Genomic DNA, 16,394 nt, shown 5'->3' with positions numbered 1-16,394 from the left:
GGGGAAAGTACTGGTACTTTTCAGAACATTTGACCCTGATTTAATTTCGGCGATTTTATAATTTTTAGGGCCACAGCTCATGATTAGGGATTTTTTAAAATTAGTTGTCAGGCCTAAATCGGCCATAAAAAGAACAAATCCTGAAATTAAAGTCCGAAGTGCCTTGGGGGTGCGGCCCATCAGGACCGCATCATCAGCGTAGAGAAGGGTAGGTATAGGGACTCCATTCACATGGGGTACATCTTTTGTTAAAATACCCAGAGAGTTGCTTAAATTATTAATATACAAAATAAACAGGAGGGGAGCCAGCACACACCCTTGTCTGACCCCCCTACCAATGCTGATGTCATCAGAAACTTCACCAGATTGATTTATACGCACACATGCTTTTAAATCACGATGTAAAAAGGCTAAAAAGTGGACCAAATGATCGTCTAAACCATACTCAAGGAGGGTGGACCATAAGCGGGAACGATTAACAAAATCAAAAGCGGAACTCAAATCCATAAAGCCAAAATATAAAGGGGATTTCTTAGCAATGTTATATTTTGCCATAATTAGGCTCAGGTTTAAGCATTGTTCCACCGTTCCAACGCTACTACGGAAACCAAGCTGGCTGGGATGTAAGATCTTATTCTCATCTGCCCAAGTTCTGATCCTTTTAAATATAACCCGCCCCAAAACTTTCAAGGTGTTATCAATTAATGAAATGGGGCGGTAACACCCCGGATCCAGCCTGTCACCCTTCTTAAAAATGGGAACGATTGTGCTGCAAGACCATGTTTCTGGAATTTGCCCGTTTGTTAAATTATTAAAAACATTACATAATAGTGGAGCCCAAAAGTCAGGCTCACACTTCAACTGGTCAATCGAGAGCCCGTCAGGACCGGGCGCTTTATTTCCAGCACTTTCTAATATGGCATCCTCAACCTCAGATACAAAGATATTGAGTGGGTTTAGGGGGGGTAAAGTCAAAGGAGGGTTATCTGGTGTTGCATAGATTTTAGCAAAATGTTCAACCCAGATAGGACCGGTGATATTACAATTAATTACCGTTAAATTAGAACCTATAGATCTTATCTCCTTTACTTCCTTCCAAAACCCTGCAGTATCTTTCAATTCGGCTGAGCGTGCCAAGGAACCCCAGTGATTTTTAAGCAGTTCATTAGATCTATTACGTAGGGTATGTTTATACTCTGCTCTGAGCAGTCTTATTTGTGATCTGTCCCTCGGTTCAGCTTTTAGGGCAGCTCTCAACTTCCTGTTTGCTTTTGAACAAAGGGCATCAAACCATCTAGGTGTTTCCTCAGCTTTACTAGAGGCTGGTCTGGAAATCTCACCTTTTATTACAGAGCAGAGTTCTGAGAATGATGTAATTATTTTAGCCCCATAATCATCAGAACTCAGACAGTTTTCGATCAGAACTGGATGTTTTTTAATAGTTTCAGCTAGGATTCCCCTATTGTCTGCGCCCTTCCAGATTACCCTCAATTTGTCAGTTGATACCTTCAAGTTTTTGGCACCTATTTCATTTCGTAGACACTTGCCCCTCACAAGCGATAGGTGAATGACAATTGGGTAATGGTCGCTATAAATTTTACATACCACTTCAGCCTTTGTTAAAGCATTAGCGACTAGAGGTGAAACGAAAACATAATCGATTGTAGTCCCGCCCCCATGACCAATGAAAGTGGGAAATGGGGCGGCAGTGTTTTCCATACCTACATATTCCATACAATTTACAAGGTCTCTAGTTGCGAGAAGATTTGACAGTTCTGTACCTCTTTTGCATGGGGGATTTCTTAAATGTATATGAGCATTAAAGTCCCCTCCTAGACAGATACCATCAAATTTCCCGTATTTCTGTCCATCTGCAATTTCATCGATAAAATCAAATAAAAGATTAAAATTATGATTAGGTTGGGACAAAAAGTCATTGTTATAGAAATTGATCAGACATAACCTAGTCCTCTGGGTGTAAGATAATGCCATGAAGCTGGGACTATTGGTTAGAAGTGTATCAACTTTAACTTCCGCAGTAATTTTTATCCAAATAGATAATCCACCGCTTGGGCGACCAAACGGGGGGGCTAAAACAGTCCTATTATGGCAGCTATACCCCTCAAATAGCAAATCATCGGTACACCAGGTTTCCTGGAACATTAGTACATCATGACAGTTAACCCAGTCCTTCCAAGAAGTGATATTCATCTTGGCCTTCAAACCGGCAATATTCCAGCTGAGAATTTTTAAAATGTTATCTAGACTCGGACATGGGCCCTGATCAGATCCTGAAACAGAATTTGCTATAGTATAGCCCTGTTGTTCACATGGTGTACCAGGTAAAAAAGTCTTTGGTGTTAACGGGAATGTCTCAGGAAGTATTTCCACTGACTGGCCGATAACAGAACACACAGAAACCGGTTCAGTGGTGATAAAGGGCAGTCAATCCAGTGTTTCCAGGTCGTTAAATATTGCAAACCTATTATGTAACGGAAAAACTGGTGGGGGCTGCATCATTTTGTGTGGAGGACGATAGAAGTAATTTAGCGGTAAGGGGGTCACCTCTGTGGATATACCATGTCGAACAAAGTTTTTATTCAACAAAAATTTTGCAGTGCCTGGGTTTCTAAAGTTAATTACAATACAGTCCCCATTAATATTTTTAAAGAGAGGACCGACCCAGGTTACTCGCCTTGTGGATAAAATTTCGTTAGATATATCATAACCCACACCTTTATGCTTTGTTAACCAGTCTATACACTTGTTGTGCAGTTGGACCCGCGATTCTCCTTGTCCTTCCCTAAGGGGTGGAATACCAGCCAGAACTAGAACATAAGGACAAGCCTCAGGTAAAAGATGTAAGGCAGGGCCTTGATGTTTGACAGGCCTAGTGTCCTCATGTGAGATCTTATTATAGCGCTGGCTAGAATTCAAGGGGGCCTTCTGCACTATAACAGTGGATGTTGCTAAATTACTCTTGTTATTTTTCGATAATGTTCCATTAGCAGCGGTAGATAGAGCAGAAGATTTAATCGAAGAATCAGAAACACCGATAACGTTACTTGGGAGCAAAAGGGGTTTGGTTGACGAGTCAGACGGGTTACTACCTCTTATGCCTTTGCTTTTATAGACCGCAGGTGTAGTAGACGGTATTAGAATAGTAGCAGCCTGTGGTTCCTTAACCATATTATTGCCATGGTCTCCGCCAGTAAGAACTCGAGTGGTAGATTCCAAATCCTTTAGCAAACGCTCTACTCTTATTTTGTCCAAGCTCACAATACCTTTTCTCTTGGCATCATCATTTTTAATTAAGTTTTCCAGTTTGTCAAGTCTTCTAAAAATATTATTAAATTGTTTGTTCATTTGACCTTCAAGCTGTTTAAAAATAGTATCTGCGATGGTCTCATTGAGATTCCCCTCTGATTTAGAATAGTGACTGTTGATGTTGGGGAGATCAGTCTGGGTGGAAATTGACATAGAATTCACATCCTCGTTATTTATAACTACGACATCACCCAGATGAGATTGTTCCTGGACAGATACATTATGTTGAGTCAACTTATGTTTCTTCCCCCTATTCCACATACTTTTTGGTGTTGGTTGATTTACGCTCCTTAATGGCTGCTTCCTTTTGTTATGTGACAATTTTACAGGGCCCCTCTTTCTCTTCGCTACGACGTTCTCAGTCGCCTTGATGGTAGCCTCTGTGGATGTTACTAACAGGATAGGGTCAGGGGCTACATCTGAGGCAATGTATGTAACAGTATTTTCGTCATCCAGAACAATGGGCACAGTAACAACAGGATGTGATGGTTTAATCACAATAACTTCCGGGATGACATGAGTATTAGCGTTTAAACTGTTCGTAGCATTTTGTTTGTTGATATTCATTGGACCCATAGAGAACCTCCTTTCAGTTTCGACAATCTCGTTAAATGCGGTATCTATCAGTGTCTCAAAGGATGATATTAATGATACCGAGGTCTCTAAATCCTGAGTAAGTACATCAGCAGTTGTACTAATATCATTGAGGTCACACATTGTATTAACCGGAAAGGACACTGACCTTACGGGGGAAGAGTTAGTGGGGTGGCCCGCCCGACCACTTCGACCTCTGAGGGCCTCAGAGGGCCCGCCCTTTGCCCGGGCTTAGCCCCGCGCTGTGCCCCGCTCGCGTCCCGCTTCGCGGAGGGGGCGTTGGTGTTTTAAGCACCTCCGGGCGCCTACATACGCGTCACAACTGCGCGTCCCCGCTAAGGCTCCTGGGGGTTGAAGTCCCCTTGCTCTGCTGACCGCGTTGGTGGTGATGGAGGGCGGCAGCAGAGTGGAGTCAGCTCCTGGACCCGCCGGACCGCTGGCGGACTCGATCTCCGCCTTCACAAGGCAGCGTCGCCTCCTGCTTCTCCACGAGTAAGTAATTAGGGCTCCCAGGGCACTCCGGGCGCGCTGGTGTTTTAAGCACCTCCGGGCGCCTACATACGCATCACAACTGCGCGTCCCCGCTAAGGCTCCTGGGGGTTGAAGTCCCCTTGCTCTGCTGACCGCGTTGGTGGTGATGGAGGGCGGCAGCAGAGTGGAGTCAGCTCCTGGACCCGCCGGACCGCTGGCGGACTCGATCTCCGCCTTCACAAGGCAGCGTCGCCTCCTGCTTCTCCACGAGTAAGTAATTAGGGCTCGTTAGACGGTCCGTTTTTAAAGAAGTAAAAATTATTTGTTTTTGCTGAAAATATTTTCAAGTGCTAGGTAGAAAGTACTGAAGTAAAGTAATTCATGATATGATAAGTCTTTTCTGTGTTATCTATCTAAGTAATCAGTCTAAAAATATTCATCAACCATGTGTATTTTAGGTGGAGTCGGAGCGTAAACTAGAACAGCAGGTTACAGCCTTAACAGAGGAACTTGAAACCGCTAAGAGAGATATGGCTGACCTGCAGAAGGAGAAAGAAAATACTAAGGAAAACCTAAATCGACTTCAGTCTGACCTGTATGGGAAAGAATCTGAGCTATCTGCATTACAACAGGATTTAAAGGTATGTATTATCAAACAACTTTAAAATATTGTTTAAAGCATTATGAAAATGTGATATTGTCACGTTTTCAGAGATTGGGACCACATATGTTGAGGCATATTCACAGTGCACACGCCTGGATGTGTTTTGAAGGATTTAGCTACCTTTTGGGGTAGATCTATAAAAATTAATGTACTTTGTTTGGATGCCCAATTTGAAATATTCTTATCCTTCAACTGAAAGTGCAAAGGCATGATATAAATACGTTTATTTTAGTAAATATCCCATCCAGCCTCAACAGTACAAGGGAGTAAATAACCTGGAAAGATGGCTGTTCTTGTTTTCATAAAGTTGTCATGTATGTGAAAATCAGGGTTTTAATTTTGTGAAAGGTATGATTTTCTTCCATTTATGCAGATAACAGTTGCGAGTTAAGGGTGGGTGAGCCTATCTTCAGTAAGTGAATAGATGCACTCTCTTTTCTATGAGCCTCCTTCAGATTATTACCCCTCGTTTTTTGGCAAGTTGACCTTAATAAATCACACCTTAACTAAGACTTGTTTAAGATATATGCAGGAAAAAGTGCTTTACTGAATATTGATCATAACTTAAAATGCTACTCTTAAAGATTGATGTCTGTTGACTATTAAATAAAATCTTAATTCTGGTTCGTATCACAAGATCTAAGACTGTTAAAAGGTTAGTTGATATCGGACCTTTACATCAAAATATGTTCAATCCAAATAAAGGGAAATAATTTATGGACGTCTTGTTTATATACTTCATTCTGACTGGGACCTTTTGGCAATAAATGCTAATAGCTTTGAAAAGGTCCTGAAATTGTTATGGGCTGAAACAAAGATCGCAAACCCTATTCCCTTAAAGTCTGTTGGTTTGAATACATACAAGCTTGGACTATCCCTAGTTTAAGTTGGATTTGATTATTAGATCACAGCTGAAACGAAGCGCATAAAAGCGAATTACAATATTTTGCCAATTTAGCTGATAGTTAATAGGTTTACACAGTGTAATGGTTACCATAAAAGATGCCCAGACCCTGATAACAAAAATTGGGCATAAGGCAGCCTTTCAGCAATGCCACTTAGAGTGAAAACCAGGTTTTGAGTGCTTTCCTGAAGGTCAGTAAATTATCAATGGAGCATAGCCAAGGGAGAAGCAAGTTTAATAGCTGTGCTGCCTCAACAGAAAAAGTGTGTCCGCCAGTGTGCATCATCCGAAACACAGGCACCATGAGAAAATAAGGTAAGGCAGAATACAGAAGACAGTTTTGGAATATAATGCTTAAATCTCGCTTGTAAACATGAGGTCCTGACTGATAGGTCCCTTTGTGGACTATACATAGGTATTTAAACGTAACCTTTTTAGGCACCGATAACCAATGTAAAGTGTTAAAAGCATCAAAGGAAGAGGAGTTGCTCAGATGCAATGAGGCTTATTTGGTTGCTGTCATTTGTATCTAATACTAGTCAAGCAGATGGTCTAATGCACCTAAGATTAGTGAATTAGAGTAATCAAGACGACTTAAGATAGTAGATTGGACCACCAAAGAACGGAATTGGCTAGATTTTGCAAAGAAGCTGTATTGAAGAAAAACAGGTAGATGACATGTTCTTTTATTGAGTGGAGAGCAGGAGCGATCTGAATCTTTATTTACAGAGATTCCAAAAAGCAGCAGAGGAAGATGGTATGGTTACAGAGCAGTGACAAACATTCAGCTGGTAGAGTGCAAGGTGGTCTTCCTGTAAAACAGCAGAGCATCTTTTTCTCTCCATTAAATGTGAACAAATTACGTCCCAATGTCATAACTTGAATGGTGGTAGATGGATTACTTGAGCTCTGTTCTCCAAAAAGGATCTGCCCCTGTCCAGTGCAACACCTTGAGTTTGGTCTTACAGCCTTAAGATCAAGATGTTATGGCTAACTGTGTCAAAGACGACATAAGAAACACCAAGGACGGAAAGTGTCCTTTGACTGATGTCATTTTGAGGCCACCTTACATTGCCACCAAGGCTGATTCAGTGCCGTGGGCTGGGTGAAAACCCGACTGAGCAGAATCAAGTAGATCATGACCTTCCAGGGAATGGGAAAAAAGTTTACTTGCATATTTCTCCATTATTATTTACAGGAAAGGGTAGCTGGGAACATGGGACTGAAATTACTTAAAATAATTAAGTCCACTGTCGATTTCTTCAGCAATGGAACCACCATAGCTTTTTTCCAGTCTGAGGGTCCTTGCTTGTAGATAAAGAATGATTTCATAAGGTTAAAGTGTTACGGCTAAGCAATCTGACATTTTCTTTCAGACTTTTTAGTGGGAATTCTTTTCACTGCCCAAAATCATAGTCTATGTGTGGGATAAGGTGGTTGAGTGATAAGTGAAAGGATAGTGAAGATTAAAATTGACTTAGAACATCCACATGCCCCTACTTTATTCCATGGCGATTCATGCCAATATTAAAACCAAAAACAAGAGGACCTTTAGAACCGAAGTTGTTTAAGGTCCCTATACTCAAATCTACATGTTTCACGCCGTGCAGTGCCCAGACGTGTCCTATTGTCTTACATCAGAATTTAAAATTATGTACACCCCACCCTAAGGGAATATAAACTATATAAATTCCCCCTGCTGACTGTGTGATTCATTTAACAACTCCTTGCTTGAGGCCACGATTAATTTGGCCTGTGCATCGGGCAATGTCACGATCCCGGGAGACTTCAACCTCCATTTCGATGAGCCACAAGCTTTCAATGCAGGTGAGCTGACCAGAGATCTTCTCTCCCTTAATCTCTCTCAAAAGGTTAACAAGACTACGCACACCAAATGTCACCTTCTTGATCAAGTGTTCTCTAGCCTAGCTGACCTCAAGGGAACTGACCCTACTCCTCTACCCTGGACAGATCACTTTCTGGTAAGCCTGCTCTGGTCACCCCATACAACCAGGCCCATGATGCAACCATCCTGGACATTAGGTCGCCCCTGGAACAAACTCCCCATAGAGGAATGGTCTCAGGAGCTGAAAAAGACTATACCCAGCTTAAACCAATGCCCGATACAAACGAATGAGGATTTCATCAACTGGATGGAGGAGTCACTCAACACGGTCCTTCCAAAGACCAAGGTAAAGAAGTCGGCGGGCCCCTGTAATGCCCCTTGGTTTACACCAGAATTACGCACCCTAAAGCAGCAATGTAAAGTGAAGGAAAGACCTTGGAGGAGAGACTTTCCTCCTCAAAAAAACAGGACTATAGGCTTGCCATTCTAGCCTACAAAGCAGAATTAAGGAAAGCGCAAGCATCTTTCTATGAGAACAGAATCTTAGCTGCATCCAACTCGCCTAAAGAAACTTTTAATATTATCAAAAGCTACTTAAAGCCCCCCCTCCGATATCCGTTTCAGATCCCTCCGGCCTACGGTGTAACAAACTTGCAGAGTATTTTAATGAAAAAATCCATCTGATTCTTGAATCCCTCCCAACCAAGATCGAGGAAGACCTCCCTCCTCGCCTCCTAATGAATCTCGTAGTAGGGTCCCCTGAACATATCCTAGAGAACTTTCCACCTATGACTCAAGAACCCATTACCTCCCTGTTGACCACGGTAAAGAGAGGCTCCCCCACCGACCCCGTACCCCAGAACACCTTGAAATAGGTCATGCCAATTATAGCCCCTATCCTGATAAACCTTATCCAACGCTTCGCTCACCACCGGATTAGTTCCCCCTAAGTGGAAAGAGGCAAGGGTAAAAGCTCTACTAAAAAAGCCCAACAGATCTGGGCAACTATCGCCCCATATCCCTTCTCCCGGCCATCAAGGTAACAGAGAAACATGTTAATTCAACTCTCTCTGGATTTCTCGAAAGCCATAACCTGCTCCATCCTTCCCAAACCGGTTTCCGACCACGCCAAAGTACCGAAATGGCTCTACTGGCAGTGGTAGAGGAGAACAGGAAAATCCTGGACTCAGGAGGTTCGGCGGCCGTTCTACTTCTTGACCTGAGCGCCGCTTTCGATATGGTGAATCACTCGATTCTGATCCGGCGACTCGGGAACATAGGAGTGGATGGCACGGCGCTCGGATGGCTATCCTCCTTTCTAGAGGGAAGAACCTATCAGGTTTTTGGTTAAAATACGGTCTCCAAACCTACACACCTCCGGTGCGGGGTGCCTCAGGGCTCCTCGCTCAGCCCAACCCTTTTCAATGTTTACATGTACCCGCTAGCAGCCAGAATAGATCCACATTGTATTCGTATAGTCACCTACGCTAATGATACTCAGCTGGTGGTCGGACTCAATCAACCCGCACAGGAAATTCATACCCTCTACTCCTGTCTAAATGACATCTCAAACTGGATGGACGACTCCCAGCTCAAACTCAATGGAGGAAAAACAGAGATTATGATTTTGGGTAACACTATCAGTTTTAATCCCAGTCTGATGTGGCCCTCTAGCATGGGTCCAGCCCCTACCCCAAAATCAGAAATTAAGAGCCTCGGGGTATGGCTGGACCAGGATCTCAGTCTCCGGACCCAAGCCAGGAAAACAGCAGCCCTTTGCTACAGCTATGGCACAAAAGGTCCTGCCCCTCCTTCCCCCGGCGGCGAAGAAAGTACTTGTCCAATCACTAATACTCTCCAGATTGGACTACGGGAACGCACTGTACCTAGGCTCTCCCATCTCCGCAGTCAGGAAACTTCAAACCGTACAAAACAGCGCAGCAAGACTGCTGACTGGAACCTCCAATATGCTGTCGGCCCGACCGGCTCTTCACACCCTCCACTGGCTCCCGGTTCAGGAGTGGATCAGGTTTAAGGCTCTGTGCCTGGTACATAAATCATGGCAGGGACTCAACCCACCCATGATCTCCACTATGATTCGTTCCTACAAAGCCAGTCGGAACCTTCGATCAGATGATCTACATCTGGCAGAGATCCCTAAGATCAAGAGATCCAGGAGCAGTGGCAGACTTTTCTCACATAATGCCTCCAAACTCTGGAATTCCCTGCCTCTCCACCTCTGCGTAATTTCGGACCACATGGCTTTCCGGAAGCAACTAAAGATCTTGCTCTTTCCCTAGTTCCTGTGGCCCCCTGTGTCGGGGACTTAGTGCTGCGAGGCCTCCGGGTAGCCATGCACTCTATAAATGCTCTTCCATTCCATTCCATTCCACCGATGATTAATAGTTAAGTGGTGTGTGAGCCTTCAAAACCGGATCATGTGAAAAGGCCTCAAGCTCTACACTGAGCCAGTCAGAGTCAAATGAGAAACCAATGGTGAATAGTTAACCCTTCAGACAACTGCGTCCCTGGAACCGCCCGTCCTTTCACCTAATTTCTCTCCCTTGCCCCATACCACCAGAGTCTCCTTCATTCTTAAAAAATGAGCGGGGCAATTTGAGTTCCTTCAATATGCCCCCAAATACTATCCTGTCAGCTCATCTCCCATCCCCGAAATCTGTCTATACTGAGTAGTGGTCCCTTTATCTTTGCTGGGGTGAATGTTGATGTCCTGAAACTGCACTTTTCTGAATTGCATTTGCTATATTTCTTGTCTGGCAAGGCTTTACTATGGAGAAAGTTAAAGGTTATTTGTCTACTCTTTCAGCCTTTCTTTGCCAAATCAGTCTTAATTATTTAACTAAACTATTGTCATGGTTTCTGGAGTGATTGGCATGTTTCTTCCCTCTACTCCCTTTGTTATGCCTCAGTGGGACCTTAATTTGGTACACTCATTCTTGAAGTGCTCTCACTTTGAACCCATGCAGAGTTGTTGCCTGGCTCTTCTGATGTTGGTGACTGTTTTTCTCATTTACTTTTTCAAATGGGCTAGGTGTTAGTGGACTGCAGGCCTAGTCTGTTCTCTCTCCTTCCACTGTGTTTCTCCCAGTCAAGTTTGTCCTGTATACAAAGGCATCCTTTCTTCCTAGGGTGGTTATTTCTTTTCATGCACGTCAATCCATTACCTTGCCAACAATCTTTCCACCTCCTCATCCCACCAAGGCGAGAAACTGCTTCACTGTTTGGACTCTCTTAGGTCCTCTAGTTTCTACATGGCCAGCAACTGTAAGAATCATTCCTGGGTTCCAAGAAAGGCAGGGCAGCCGAAAATGGATAGTTTCCTATCTGAAAAAGACACGTTAGTGATCGATTTCTTACCTTAGAATGGTCCCAGGCGTCAGACTGGATCCGGAAAGTTTTGCTTAGCAGTACCCTTGCCCGTCAGTAGGTGGCGTCCTGCGGCTCCGCTTCCATCGCTAGCGTCGTATGCGCCGAGATTACATCACGGAGACTACTTGGGCACCACCCATGGGCGCGGACATCCGTTCTTTTTTTTTTTTTTTCTCGCCAGCAAGCACAGATCCGGATAGAGCACGTACCTTAGTCACTTTTTGACTTCTCTTTTGAAACTTTTGTCTCCCCTTTTTTCTTCTGGTGAACGTAGGAATGCCTGGCTTTAAGTCCTGTGGTGCCTGCCGTCGCAATATGTTGGTGGCGGACCCCATGATGCTTGCCTCTACTGCTTGAAGACCAACCATGACTCCCGGGCCTGTCTGGACTGTCGGGCTATGGCCCGAAGGCCTTGAGTGAGCGGCGCAGAAAGCTGTTGGAGGTCTAGCACTTGTCCCGACGCTGCTCAGAGTCCAGGGACCATTCCCAGCACCACACGTGGGGCTGCCGTTGTCGCTCCTCGGGCTCAAAGTCTTTGCCCTCGGATTCCGTTAAGCAACGACATAAAAAGAAGTCGAAGAAGCGTGTTCGTTCTCCGACATCCCCCCGTCGGTCCACGGATGCCGAGGAGGGGGACAGGGGTTCTACCCCTGCGGCTCCCTTGGAGCTTGGGAGTCCTGTGGCCTACCCACCTTTCCCGGGTCCGTCTGCGACTCCCGAATAGATGCAAGAGTATCTTGCCACAATGGACTGCTTTTTAGGCCTCAGGCTCCCGCCGGTGCGCCTTCCGGCCCTGGCGGTCCTGTGTCCAGATCCTGTTGGTCCGTCGGTGGATCCAGCTTCGACGCCACAGGATCCTATGCCGTTGGCTCCGGCCCCGGTGCCACGGGGTCCGGCACTGCCAGCTCCGGCCCCAGCACCACCGTCGGCGCCGCAGTATGTACCGTTCAGTCCGACCTTGCCCCGGTTCCAGGACAATTTTATTCCTGCCTGGGATCCGCATTGGGAGACGGCGCCAGCCCGGCCGGCGCTGTTCCGACGCCGTTCATCCCTCCTCTGGCTCCGCTGCCGCGTCCTGCTCCTCCGGCAACAGAGGTGGAGGATGATTGGGAGGGGTATGAGGACCCTCTTGACCGTCAGTGTGACTCCGAGTAGGACTGGGTGGATGATCTGGAGGATGCAGGCGACCTCGATATCTCTTCTGACCCGGGGTTTGCCTCTCCTCCGCCCACGATGGAGGAGGGCGCTTCCAACACGATGGTGCTCCATCTGGCTGCTGAGGTCCACAACCTAGACCTTCCTACGGTGGCCCTCCAGACCAACCTCCTCACCGATGTGCTCCAGACGACGCCTACACCATCGGAGCCGCTGCTTCCCTTCAATGACGCCCTTACAGACGTCCTGTTGGTTACTTGGTCGCGGCCGGCCACGGGCCCCTGTGGACAAGAATTTCGCCAGGCGTCACTGCCCGGCGCCTGGTGACCCTGCCTTCGTCACCACCCACTCGAAGCCTGAGAGTCTGGTTATCCAAGCCTCGATGTCACAGAGTGCTTTTCCCATGGCTCCGCCGGATAAGGATTCGAAGAAGCTGGAACAGTTCGGTAAGCGGTTGTTCTCCTCTGCCAGCTTGGGGCTGCGGTCGGTGAACACCGCCTGCTCATTAGGCCACTACTCCCATGCGGTGTGGGATACCGTGGCTCAAGTGCTGCCTCAGTGTCCTGTGGAAGTTCATGCTGTTCTTTCGCAAGCGGTTGCTGAGGGTAAGGACGTGGGTAAGTTCGCCATTCGGTGTGGTTTGGACACCGCTGAATCATTGGGCAGGGTGATTTCTACGACTCTGGCGCTTTGGTCCTGTGTCCAGACCCTGTTGGCCCGTGGGCGCCGCCGGCGGATCAAGCTTCGGCGCCAAAGGATCCTATGCCGTTGGATCCGGCGCCACGGGGTCCGGCACTGCCAGCTCCGGCCCCATCACTGCCGTCGGCACCGCAGTGGGTTCCGCTCATTCCACCCTTGCCCCGGTTCCAGGATAATTTTATTCCTGCCTGGGATCCGCATTGGGAGCCGGCGCCAGCCCGGCCGGCGTTGTTTCAGACGCCGTTCGTCCCTCCTCCGGCTCCGCCGCCTGCTCCTCTGGCAACGGAGGTGGAGGATGATTGGGAGGGATACGAGGACCCTCTTGCCCATCAGTGTGACTCCGAGCAGGACTGGGTGGATGATCTGGAGGATGCAGGCGACCTCGATGTCTCTTCTGACCCGGGGTTTGCCTCTCCTCCGCCCACGATGGAGGAGGGCGCTTCCTACACAATGCTGCTCCATCGGGCAGCTGAGGTCCTCAACCTAGACTTTCCTACGGTGGCCCTCAAGACCAACCTCCTCACCGAGATTCTCCAGACGGCGCCTCATCGGAGCCGCTGCTTCCCTTCAATGACGCCCTCACCGACGTCCTGTTGGGTACTTGGTCGCGGCCGGCCACAGGGGCCCCTGTGGACAAGAATGTCGCCAGGCGTCACTGTCCGGCGCCTGGTGACCCTGCCTTCCTTACCACCCACTTGAAGCCTGAGAGTCTGGTTATCCAAGCCTTGACGTCGCAGAGTGCTTTTCCCACTGCTCCGCCGGATAAGGATTCTAAGAAGCTGGAACAGTTTGGTAAGCGGCTGTTCTCCTCTGCCAGCTTGGGGCTGCGGTCAGTGAACACCGCCTGCTTATTAGGCCGCTACTCCCATGCGGTGTGGGATACCGTGGCTCAGGTTCTGCCTCAATGTCCTGTGGAAGTTCAGGCTGTTCTTTCGCAAGCAGTTGCTGAGGGTAAGGACGTGGGTGAGTTCGCCATTCGGTGTGCTTTGGACACTGCTGACTCGTTGGGCGACTGCGCCGCCACGCCTGGTTGCGGTCTACTGGGTTCTCGCCCGATGTTCAGGGTTCGCTCATGGACATGCCCTTTGATGGCACTTGCCTGTTTGGCGATAAGGCCGATAGTGCACTTGAGCTTTTTAAGGACTTGTGGGCTATAGCCAAGTCCTTGGCTCTGTCTACAAAGAGCCCAGCCACTCCTGGTTTTCGTTCCTTTAGTGTAAATGGAAGGGGCGCTCTGACACGTTAATTCAGCAAGCCTGCGAGGAACCAGCCTCAGCGCGGCCGCGGCTTCCGCAGGGGCGGGTCTGGGAATCAGCGTGGGGTCAGTCCACTTCTGCCCCTGCTGCTTCTACCTCCAAACCTTCCTAATCCGAGCTTTGTGGAGCACCACACGCCGGTGGGTGGCAGGATCCGCCATCACCTTCCCCACTGGTGTGATATTACATCGGACAAGTGGGTGTTGCAGATCATCCGCGCGGGTTATTCCATTCCATTCCATTCCATTCCATTCCATTCCATTCCATTCCATTCCATTCCATTCCATTCCATTCCATTCCATTCCATTCCATTCCATTCCATTCCATTCCCTTCCCTTCCCTTCCCTTCCCTTCCCTTCCCTTCCCTTCCCTTCCCTTCCCTTCCCTTCCCTTCCCTTCCCTTCCCTTCCCTTCCCTTCCCTTCCCTTCCCTTCCCTTCCCTTCCCTTCCCTTCCCTTCCCTTCCCTTCCCTTCCCTTCCCTTCCCTTCCCTTCCCTTCCCTTCCCTTCCCTTCCCTTCCCTTCCCTTCCCTTCCCTTCCCTTCCCTTCCCTTCCCTTCCCTTCCAGTCCTTCCCTCCAGCCATGCCACCTCAGTGCCACTGCATGTCGGGGGAACACTTGGTGCTTCTCCAGCAGGAAGTCACGGCCCTCTTGGTCAAGGGGGTGGTCGAGCACGTTCCTGGGCCAGAAGTAGGACGTGGTTGTTATTCCCGCTACTTTCTGGTCCCCAAGAAGGACAAGGGGGCTTGCGCCCCATCTTGGACCTCAGGCATGTCAATCGCTTCCTCCGGAATGAGAAGTTCAAGATGTTGACTCTGGCTCAGTCAAGTCTTGGCTGCCCTCGACCCTGGAGACTGGATAGTAGCGTTTGACTTACAGGACGCATATTTTCACATTCTTGTCCGGCCGGCCCACCGGCGTTACCTGCGGTTCACGGTAGGCCAGGAGCATTTTCAGTTTGCTGTGCTCCCCTTCGGCCTTACCAGTGCCCCTCGGGTGTTCACGAAAGTGATGGCGGTGGTCGCAGCTCATCTGCGCAGGTCAGGGGTGTCAGTCTTCCCCTACCTCGACGACTGGTTGTTGAAGTCAGGCCCGCCCCAGGCAGTTGTCACCCACCTCCAGACTACGGCCGACCTCCTGGATTTGCTGGGGTTTTCCATCAACGTGCCGAAGTCGCACCGGAGTCCTTCTCAGAAGCTCTCCTTCATTGGAGAGGTTCTGGATTCAACGCGGTTTCGGGTTTATCCTCCCGAGCAGCGAGTTCGGAATATTCAGGCTATTATTCCGATCTTTCAGCTTCTATCCCTGGTTTCGGTCAGGATGACGTGCAGTGGGACCTGAAATTCCAGTTGGCACAGCATCAGTGCAACCTGTTCGATCATGTCCAGATCTCGGAGGGCACTGCACGACACTTGTAGTGGTGGCTCACGAATCGAGATTGGGTCAATGGCAGATCCCTCTCCCTTCCCCCAACTGGAGCACACAGTGGTGATGGATGCATCCCTCCTGGGCTGGGGAGGCCACTTGGGAGAGGCAGAGATCAGAGGCCTCTGGAGTCCTGCAATACTCCTGGGAGTAACATAATTGCTATATAAATTTTGTCCATGATGAATACATAGAGATAATCATGAATTTTGTATGATTACCCACTTGGGAATGGTTGTAAATAGTAACAAGTGGCATTTAGAAAAGTACCCACTGGGGGTGTTTAATATTTTGGTTAAATTATTGCATCGAAAGTCATGGATAACATGTAAAATCACCCACTTGGGATGTTTAAATTTCAGGAGTATTTACGTTTATTTGTTTATACATATTTAAACATGATACTGAATGTTTACTTGCACACGTTATATTTAACATTGGATGGAAGCAATGGTAGTAATTTACCTTTAGTAATTCATTGTAAACAATGATTATGAAACCTACGAAATTATGATTATGTAATTTTACGGGATAATTTGTAGCCGTGACCAAGGTGAGTGTATCGCGGAAACGCGTGGAGTTTTTGGAGTTTGGCTTGATGTAAAATAGTCTTCCAAGCTACGTTTTTGCTGGCGGTATTCATTGCAAAGAGTGCATCACGTA

The 16,394-nt window shown here is 47.5% G+C and overlaps 1 protein-coding gene across 1 annotated transcript in view; it reads left to right on the top strand.

Moving 5' to 3' along the window:
• Positions 1–16,394, top strand: part of EEA1 (early endosome antigen 1) — a 764,210-nt gene that overhangs the window by 480,466 nt on the left and 267,350 nt on the right. The window contains exon 22 of the mRNA XM_078674577.1: positions 4,851–5,033. Coding sequence (XP_078530703.1) covers positions 4,851–5,033 — 183 coding nt within the window. The remainder of the gene's footprint in view (positions 1–4,850; positions 5,034–16,394) is intronic.

Source organism: Lissotriton helveticus, chromosome 1_1 (genome assembly GCF_964261635.1).
Source record: "Lissotriton helveticus chromosome 1_1, aLisHel1.1, whole genome shotgun sequence".
Classification (NCBI taxonomy): Eukaryota; Metazoa; Chordata; class Amphibia; order Caudata; family Salamandridae; genus Lissotriton; species Lissotriton helveticus.
This window is presented reverse-complemented; position numbering and strand designations above follow the sequence as displayed.